This window comes from Carex rostrata, chromosome 18, assembly GCF_964058835.1.
Source record: "Carex rostrata chromosome 18, lpCarRost1.2, whole genome shotgun sequence".
NCBI lineage: Eukaryota > Viridiplantae > Streptophyta > Magnoliopsida > Poales > Cyperaceae > Carex > Carex rostrata.
In genome coordinates, this window is record NC_135935.1 from 3,396,111 (window position 1) to 3,405,995 (window position 9,885).

The window sequence follows — 9,885 nt, forward strand, 5'->3', positions numbered from 1 at the left end:
AATAGTTTGTGAACCAATTTCTAACGAACTATACTCAGTCTGAATTTGAATAAGATTTGAATTGAACTGATTTGATTTGTTTCATAACACAAATTAAACGAACTTCAATCAAGCGAGTTAATTGCAAAAGTTTTTTTTCGAATCGAAGCCAATCGAATCACGAACTACGAACTTTTTTAGCAGCCCTACTCTCAGGTCGTTTTATATCGATTTATTTGAAGCTCAGTGGATTATCGTGTCTGAATCTCCACACACAGACATTAACTCGGATCGCGAGACTTTCAATTTTATCCCTTTTTGGACCAAACTAGATATCGATTAATTGTGCTGTCAAATTATTTCAGTTCGATTTATAATATGTTAGGTTGGGTCAGGTAGATTTAAATCACATTTGAGTTGAAGAATCAAACGATTATTAACATTTATAGATTTATTGTAAAAAAAATTGATTCAATTAATTATGGTTCCAGACCAATAATCTCTTCTAATTTAGGCATAAAGAGTATCTCCAACAGTGATTGCTTATGGATTGCTTATGCTGATGTGTCAATTGTTTTTGTAATTGCTGGGTTGTATGGCTATTGCTTATTTAGCAATTGTTGGAAATAATTGCTTAATAAGAAATCATTTTCTAAATATGAGTTGGCCAAATGTTTAATTTTTATTGGTCAAATGTTTAATTCTCAATTGTTTGATTGATTGCACCAATGTAAGAGTGGATTGCTTAATTTTTAAAATTTTCATAATTGCTAATTTAGCAATTAATTTCAATTGTTGGATTGGAGATGGATAATTGTTGGGTTTTGTGGAACGGTTCAAACCCATTTAATTAGCTTAAGCTGCGGAAAGAGTAAAACAAAAATTTTTACATCTAACTTAAGCTACGGATTAAATGAATCAAGAAGATTCGTTTAATCCTATTTACAGATCTACTCCATAATTGATTTTCTAAAGCATTAAATCTATTTACAAATTAAATAGATTAATATAACAATTTATACCTTGATTCCAAATCTCAGTTGGAATGCAGACCGAGCGAGTAGAGCCTCACCAGGGATGGAATCGACTCGCAGTATCACACGTGCGATTTACTTCTTCTGCCAGAAATACCGTAAACCGCGGAATTCTGCAAAAACACTATTCACCGAAAAAATGATAAAATAAATATATTTGTGTCCCGAAGTAACTCGGTTTTGCTTAAAAGCTAAACCGCAGGATTACACAAAATATATTATTTCCTAATCTCGAAATAACCGAAATCAAGGAAGAGAGAAAAACCGATTAACGAAGTAATCAAATTAACACGTGAATTAGTGAGTCTTTCTCTCTACCCCTACCCCTCTATTTATAGACTTTTGAGGAGGTTTGCAAAAGACCAAAATACCCCTCAAAACAAATCTATTTACCAAAAGCCCTTGACACCTCATCCTTTTATCATGTGAAATGACCAAAATACCCTTGCCACCTCACATGACACGTGTCAACACATGGGAAGTCGGCACCAAGGGAAAAAGACCATTTTGCCCTTGGCCCATTAAGGCATGAATAGTGTTGGGCTTTGATTTTGGGCTTTGACTTTGGGCCTTTAATTTTAATTAAGGCTTTGATTATTTTGGGCTTTTAAATCCATAATTCAAACCCATAATTAACAATTAAAATTCCAAATCATATATATATAATTGTCATGTACAATTATATTTCTTTTCGGTTATTGTTCGGTAACTTTTATACAACGTAACGTGTACGTTTATAAATTAACCGTTGTTTCTGCTTGTCATTCTAAATGACATTTATAATTTAATTATATCACGTATAATTAATTATAACCATCTTAATATTAATTATAATCAATTTATAATTAATCAGTAAGATTCTCCGAGTAGCTCCTATATGGTGTGACCCAATAGGATCTGTGTTATGTTGGTAAACAGAGTTAAAACTGTTTTAACTTCTGTTAGTCATGGGTGGCATCTGGCAACACATCATGACCATCCAATTACACAGATGATGCTGTACTGTACAATATCACGATCCAGTAAACAATTTACTTGTGTCAGTTCTTCTGTCTCATAGCTATCAGATCAGTTTTAAGGTAGATATGTGTCATCCTTGTTAACTGTATCTTTTCTTGATCTTGAGTAGATTATCAAATATAATTACTCTTGTAATTATACTGCATGCAGATAATCTAACTCTACCAAGGGGCCCAGTGATGTTATAGCTCGTATAGAGATATGAGGGACAAGTAGTATTCTTGGTAGACTATCACTTCCTCAGCTAAGTTATACATATGGAAATGTTACCGTTATGGCTGCTTTTTACGGACAGCGTTAGATAACACTTACTCATATATATTTCTTAGTGGGAACGATAAATACCTCATACTGTAGAACTTTGACACTGAATGAAAACATAAATGACACGAACACAATTCTAATGTTTCATTCGGGGTCCGTCAAATACCATGTTCCTAGAACATGTATCCATGTGATTAAAATGACATCTCGTGTCAGGTGGTTTGTAAAACTTAACCATCTTTTAATCCACTTGCTAACCTTATCGCAGTAATTAGTGTTCCTGCTAATTACCTTGGTCAGTGACTTTTAAGAGTATATATTATCTATATTATGGAGTTTCACAATTTCAGTCATGAACTCGAAATGATCCATAATTTTAATAATACTCAAGGCAACAAAATGATATATAAATAAACATTCAATTCATGAACAAAGCTTTATGATTAATTTATCGTATTATTGACTTCTAGATTATTACAAACTAACAATAATCATCCATGGAATTTATTATTTGTCGGTCGCGTCGGACCAAAATTTGAGACAGTTATTTTTTATCGGGTTAGATTTACTCTGACTCTCCGAAATTTTTAAATATACCATTATCCTAAAAAAAATAAACTAAACCATCACTTTCTCTCAAAATTTCGAATTTTGACATGGCCGCATTCCCAAAATGCAGCCACTTTTCTGCGGGCCGCATCTAGGGGATGCGGCCACCTTTTTTTTTCTTTCTTCTTCTTCGTGTAGTTCAATCTGAATGGGAAAAAAAGGGTGGCCGCATCCGCTAGATGCGGCCCGAAAAAAGGTGGCCACATCTCCTAGATGCGGCCCGAAAAAAGGTGGCCGCACCTAGGGGATGCGGCCACGTCAAAAATCAAATTTTTCAGCAATCGTGATTGTTTGGTTTATTTTTTTTGGAAGTATGGTATATTTAAAAATTTCGGCCCGACTCTATATCAGCACTAAAATCCATTTATAGTTTTATACTATAAATAATCTAATTTTCCGGTTGAACAGTCCAGTCCGGTACGGTTCGGTTTTAATAACACTGATTTATAGTCCACCGATTTGCCTCGTCCCCAGATGGAGAAACAAATAAAATTCGACACAACACAAAACTCAATCAGTATTTCACCGTTTGCGATTATTTTCTCGTACAGAGCAAACACAAAACTCGTTTCTCTGTTTAAACTTTAAACTAAACTATAGTTTATGGGAGAGTAATCTACATCAACGGTTTAGATCCGGCTTGCTTTCTCTCATCTCTCCCCTGTCGCTTCCTTCCTTTATCCTACGCCATCTGATTTCTAGGGTTTTCTTCCTCCCATCTCTAAATCCATGGCGGAGGTTATCGACATGTCCGCCGGTAACCTAGATCGCCACCGTTCTCCCTCTGGCGGTGACGAATGTCCTTCCAATCCATTACCTCCCCCTCCACCTGGGCCACCCCCTCGCAAGCGCGACCGTGAAGAACCAAACCCTAACCCTAGATCCTCCTCTCCTTCCCTCCATCCCCCGCCTCCTCCAAATTCGAGGCCGGATCGGTTCCTACGAGACAGGGACCGAGATAGAGACAGAGAGAGGGATAGGGATCGGGACAGAGACAGAGACATCTATAGGAGGAGGAGTCCAAGCCACAGCCCCAGTCCACCGCCTTACAGCCACCGCGAGCGTCGCCGGTCTCCACCGCTCAGGCGAGCGTCTCCGACTTATAGCCCACCGCCGTACTATAATAAACGGTCGAGAAGGGATGATGGAGGTTTCGATAGGAGAAGGGGGAGCCCTAGAGAGGATAGAAGGTGAGGATGAGAGAATTTTTAGGTTTAGATAAGTTTGTTGCTATTCCATTTCCTCTCTGTTACTATTGGATATATTTTCTGTGATGTACATATTTTTGTAAACAAAGTATAATTTGAAGCATATATCACATGATGTCCTTTCCAGCCAGTGTTATGTAGACTTACCGGGTAGAAAATTGATTGGGTGTCAGGTTATCTTAGATTCTTTTTACATGCTAAAATGAAATCTGTTTCTAATATACGAGCACAAATTCCCTTTGATCATGTTAAAAGTGCAATAGTTAGGTTTTGGAACTTTTTCACATAATTTTGGATTTCATAGGCATTTTAACTGGTACCATATGCAATCCTGAGATGTTAAATTTTAATTTCTGTTCAGATTTGGTTATGAATTTGGCGGAGGCAGAGGCGGCTTTGGTGACGACAGACCTCATGGCCGTTTCAATCGTAATTCTGGTAATATATTATAGTTCTTTATGTTGCTAACTTCATCTCTTTTGAGGCTTTGTCAAAATTTGGTTTCTTTTGTCAACCTTTCGGAATGATCGAGCTAATGCAATCTTTTCTCACTAATCTTTAGACTGGTCTGATGCGGGTTTTGGTGGGTATGGTGATGCTCCAATTGCTTCTCAGAGGTTTGTTCAAATAAAGTTCTGTGTTTTCTCATAGTAATTGGTCCACTTTGACTAATCCTTTTTACTTTCTAGGATTACTAGAATAAAATTTGAGACATATTTCAAAAGCCTATCCCTTTGAATATTATTGTATACATAACACATTCCAATTAAAATTGAATTGGCTTTTAAACCATTATTTGAAGCCACTTCTAGCCATTTTGGAGATACAAGAATCAATAGAATCTACAAAATGAAGCCCTGAAAGAGATTCAAGATTAATATAATTTAAAAAATAATTTAAACTGGTTTCCTACTTGAAGTTTCTCTCTACCCTTCTCTAGTGATGTCTTTTAAAATTTCTACACCTACTATTTTCGTGTTCATTTTTAATATGTTTCTTTAGTGGAATATCTAAAACCTTTTACACTTGAATTTATTTTTTAATATTTTTCTCAGGGAAGGACTGATGACTTATAAACAGTTTATCCAAGTGCTTGAAGATGATATTCTACCAGCTGAAGCTGAGCGGCGGTATTCCTATAACTTATCATATATATACACCTTTCTCTTGCATTAAGTTAGTTTTATAATTGCATATAAATCGAATGTCAATTGGGTTTACTGGAAAGCAAACTAATTTTAAGGATTAAAGTTTCTATGAGATGATGATAAAATTATCAAAGATGCAATGCATGACACGTTTCCTGATTCCACTGGTGCAGCCATGCTATGTTTCTCATAATAGACTGGTGCAATAATTTCTACTTGGAGAGTATCTTGATTTTTGGGCATAACTGTTAAAAACTGTTATTGCAGGTATCAAGAGTATCGTAATGAGTATATTACAACTCAGAAGCGTGCTTATTTTGAACTACACAAGGAAGAAGATTGGTAGTTACCTCTTCTTGGTACTAAGAGATATGTCTATTTATTTGACTGTTAACGACTGACGAGCATGATTTATTCATCTTTTGATATTTTGTAGGCTTAAAGAGAAGTATCATCCCACCAATCTTGTGTCTGTTATTGAAAAGTAAGCTACTTGCTAACATGAGTATAAATTTTTGGTACTATCAAGTAAAATTGCATTATTCTTTGTATCCTTGCAACTTCTGTAAGGTGCCAAATAAACCTGCAAGGAAATCCTTGGATACCTGAAATAACTCCTGAAGAAATCCTCTCTACACTGTTTACAATAATAATACCATTTCACAGAAGAAGGGTAGTGTTGTGTTGAGTACCTTGAGAGGAAAATGAGGGAGACGAACATTGTACATTGAATACTTTCCAAAAAAAAAAATATTATGTGTTGTAGTGTGCACTGTATTAAGAAGGCATTGAATCTCCCATATCCTTACAATCATTTAATTAACCTGCTTACAACTTTTAATTGAAGGCGCAATGAGCAAGCAAAGTCTCTTGCAAAGGAGCTTCTTTCTGATCTCCAGAATGGCACGCTTGACATGTGAGAATTCCTATTTATTGTGCTCTCTCTTGTTCCCTTCTGTTTTGTTTATCTATTAGCCGTGACACTGTTATTTCTACTGCAGTGGTCCTGAAAAAGTTCCAACCAAACAAGCAGAAGAAAGTGATGCCAATTCAGATGAATCTGACTCAGGTGGCAAGAGAAGAAGACGCACAAAAGCCAAAGACAAGGACCTCTCTTCAGCCCCTCGTGCCCACCCAATCAGTTCAGAACAACACAGAATCCAACTTGACATTGACCGTTCTCAATCCCTGGCCCGGAAGCTGGATTCTGAGAAGGGCATTGAAGGCAACATCCTTGCAGATCTTGATAAGTCTGAGGGTGGTCCCATGGGCCCTATCATCATTATACGCGGCCCATCTACTGTTAAGGGGCTTGAGGGAATTGAACTACTGGATACCCTGCTGACTTACCTGTGGCGTGTGCATGGCATAGACTACTATGGCATGAAGGAGAGTCATGAAGCTAAAGGCCTACGCCACATCAGAGGGGATGCAAAAGCTGGCTCTGGGTCTGATGAATCTGGTTCAGATTGGGTGAAGAGGTTGGATTCATACTGGAAAGAGAGAACAAATGGCCAGGATCCACTGGTGGTGCTTTCAGCAAAGGATAAGATCGAGGCCGTGTCAGGCGAGGTTTTGGACCCACTCACTAGAAAGATAAGGGATGATAAGTATGGGTGGAAATATGGGTGTGGTGCAAAGGGGTGCACCAAGTTGTTTCATGCGCCTGAATTTGTACACAAACATCTTAAACTGAAGCATCCTGAACTAGTGGTTGAACTGACTGCTAAAATGCGCGAGGAAATATATCATCAGAATTACATGAAGTATGCCTTTTGATCATTTTAACCTTCTTCCTAGTTGAATAGTTAGGCTGCAGAGTGTAGACTTTTGCTACCAATTTTGCTACACAGTTCTCTTTTTTTGCTAATTAACAGGTTCCCATTAGTCTATGTTTTGACCAGAACATCTTTACAGAAGCCTTAAGAAACAATGGTGAATTCAGCCAGCCAGAAAGCTGCAGAGGGCCAACACTTGCACGGACTAAACCAAAGATCTTTGAATGAGAAATGGTACTTTTGCACCAGCTACTGGTGTGTACCGGTACCGAACTACCAAATATATCTAGTCCTCTACCTTTGCTAGTACTAGGGCAGTGTTCGTCATTTCTACGGTACTGACTACTGAGATCTTGAGATTAATATCATTACTTGTTTGATGCAGTGACCCTAATGCACCAGGTGGAACACCTGTTATGCAACAACCTGCCCCGGTATGCTATTGTTATTCCTTTACATTAATTTCCAACCTATTGCTAATAATAATGTGTTGCAGAGAACATTTGAATTCACTTTGTTGTTTTGGTCTGAGTTGTTTAAATATTATGAATTCGGGTGTCAACCTTCTTGCGAGTAACATAGTATCACAGCAAGATTTTCTGTGCTGCCTAGCTTGTTCTATGCGGGGCTTCTTGTACCAGCAATGCTACTGCCATTTGTATGGCGCTTCATTAGGGATGCTAACCTTTAGTGCTGAGCTAGACAAAGGCATAGAGCCTCAATTAAACTCCAATGATAGAGCTATTAGCCACACAATGGAAAACAACCCAATAATGAACCTGAAGTCCTAGATTTTTTTTAGGGGTTTAATCTTAAAAAGGTTTTGAATATCAATGTGTAATTGCTGAAGCAGGATAGAATGAGACGGAGGCCACCTCTAGCAAACCGACTAAGGGACGAGCGTGGGGGCCCACGCAGGGAAGAAGACCGAGGCAACAAAAGGAGAGCGGAGGGTTCTCCTACCCGTGAAGGAGATGAAGCTGAGGCAAAGAACGGTGATGATCCCATGTTTGATGCTTTTGGTGGGCGGGGCCCACGTGGAGGTGGTGCACCTTTCCTGGCTGAGTTCCCCCCTCCACCTATTCTCATGCCTGTCCCAGGCGCTGGGTATGCCATATAATCACCTTTTTTTATTTTTGTTTTTTTCTAGTAAAGACGAGATATCGCTTTATTAATTTTCATCTTGTATTTAAATCATGTTTGTCTACGTTAATATAGTTTAGTTTTCTTTTTCTGTTTTCTATGCCTTCCCTTTATCTGTAGTAAGTTCTTAATATTTGGAGGTATCTAGGTAGAGGACTGTAAAATAGTGAAAAATTTACATGTAGCAAGCTACTGCATTCTTCGTTTGTTTTTGCATCAGGTTCCAAATGGTTTTCTAAATGAACTGTCTTGATTATACAAAGAAGTCAAGTTAAAATTTCTGAAATCACAAAAAACCAGGCAAATATAAGAACAAAAACAGCAATCGTCATTACTCTTTTCAATAGACGTTGCTTCTATTTTGTACAACAATACTTGTTTTCTTGGTTTTTAGTTTTCATTTTGTAAATTCTTTTATTTGTGCAGGCCATTGGGGCCTTTTGTGCCAGCTCCACCAGAAGTAGCAATGCGGATGATGAGAGAGCAAGGTGGTGGCCCAGCTCCCTTTGATACTTCCAATGGGGGCCCACCTGCTATTGGTGGAGGTGGTGTTGGTGGCAGAAAGGCAGGGATGCTGGGTGTCCCACCTGGCATTGGAGGTTCTGCACCCCTTATTGCTATTCCTCCAGCATTTCAGCATGATCCCCGTCGCATCCGAAGGTCTTACACTCCCTCTCCTTCTCCACTTTACCATCCATGCAAATGCATATCTGTGTATGCATATATTAAACAAGTAGAAATTTTTGACAGGGGGACACTTAGTATATATTGCAATATGCAGTGTGGTATTATATTGTTGCTAGAAATTTATAAATTACAACACACCCTTTGTGTGGAGAACCTCCAAAAAATTGCATTAGAAGCTACAAGAACCTGGTTGCCTTTTGTATTTTCATTCTGACAAAAATTGTTCTTTGTTTTTTGGTGCAGTTACCGAGATCTTGATGCTCCTGAGGATGAAGTCACTGTCCTAGACTATAGGAGCTTGTAGGCTGTGTATTTCATGCATATGCCAGGTCCAATTGATGATAGCTGTTATGCGATGGATTAAGACCTGTTCTTGCATTCTGGAACCCTATTTTGTGTTAGCTTTGTTGTGGATCATGCTGGAGCCCAGTTCTGCTTAATTTATGTTTTGTACTATAGATAATAGTTTTGTAATGTGCGACAGTGCGAGATCATCAATTTGTTATTATTTCCCATGAGGTGTTAGTTATTTCTGCACTTATTTCTTGATTGGAATTACTAGATCTCAACTTTGGATAGGTTATGCTGTACTGTATCATTTACTGCAGCTTAGTCTTGACTTTGGGTTAGGTGTGTGATCAACTGTGATATGACAATAATGCACTATGTTCATATCTCTCTGGTATTTCATGCGTCTGTGGGAAGCAGTTTTTTCCAATTGATTGCTATGGTAGGTAGAAATTGGTCTGGAGGGGTTGCAGCCTTGCACAATCTTTCAAAATTCATGCAGTTTCTTATGGTATGTCGCACTGACGTACCACTGGCAGTGGCAGATGCATTTGGCCCCTCACAAGAACATAACCATATTTAAGAAGAAACCAAATGTGTGCGCTGAATTTTTATGTGTAGCTACCAATGTGCTAATCCGAGATAAATTCTTTCAACCTTTGGCAAATAGTTTGGCACTTGAAAGTCTCTAGTGTGACTATGCGTTACAAATTTCTCCATAGGGAGT

General features: G+C 38.0%; 1 protein-coding gene across 2 annotated transcripts; it reads left to right on the forward strand.

Moving 5' to 3' along the window:
* The first annotated feature begins 3,348 nt into the window (after positions 1-3,348).
* On the forward strand, positions 3,349-9,542 carry SE (C2H2 zinc-finger protein SERRATE (SE)). Of its 2 annotated transcripts, none has more exons than XM_078319399.1 (12): positions 3,349-4,096; positions 4,476-4,552; positions 4,677-4,731; positions 5,170-5,244; positions 5,530-5,604; positions 5,699-5,746; positions 6,110-6,178; positions 6,264-7,028; positions 7,426-7,474; positions 7,891-8,147; positions 8,610-8,843; positions 9,114-9,542. In XM_078319399.1, the coding sequence occupies exons 1-12, from the start codon at positions 3,636-3,638 to the stop codon at positions 9,172-9,174; spliced, it is 2,226 nt and encodes a 741-aa protein (XP_078175525.1). In that variant the 5' UTR covers positions 3,349-3,635; the 3' UTR covers positions 9,175-9,542. The 2 variants fall into 2 exon arrangements, with proteins under 2 accessions (XP_078175525.1, XP_078175526.1); XM_078319400.1 differs by having other exon boundaries at positions 7,894-8,147.
* Positions 9,543-9,885: the final 343 nt, after the last annotated feature.

What these genes read in the sequence shown, in the direction of transcription:
- SE (XM_078319399.1), top strand. Translation starts at nt 3,636, where the DNA reads ATGGCGGAGGTTATCGACATGTCCGCCGGTAACCTAGATCGCCACCGT. An exon ending in CTTGTGTCTGTTATTGAAAA is followed by an intron (nt 5,747 to 6,109) that starts GTAAGCTACTTG and finishes TTTTAATTGAAG; the next exon opens with GCGCAATGAGCAAGCAAAGT. An exon ending in GATCCCCGTCGCATCCGAAG is followed by an intron (nt 8,844 to 9,113) that starts GTCTTACACTCC and finishes TTTTTGGTGCAG; the next exon opens with TTACCGAGATCTTGATGCTC.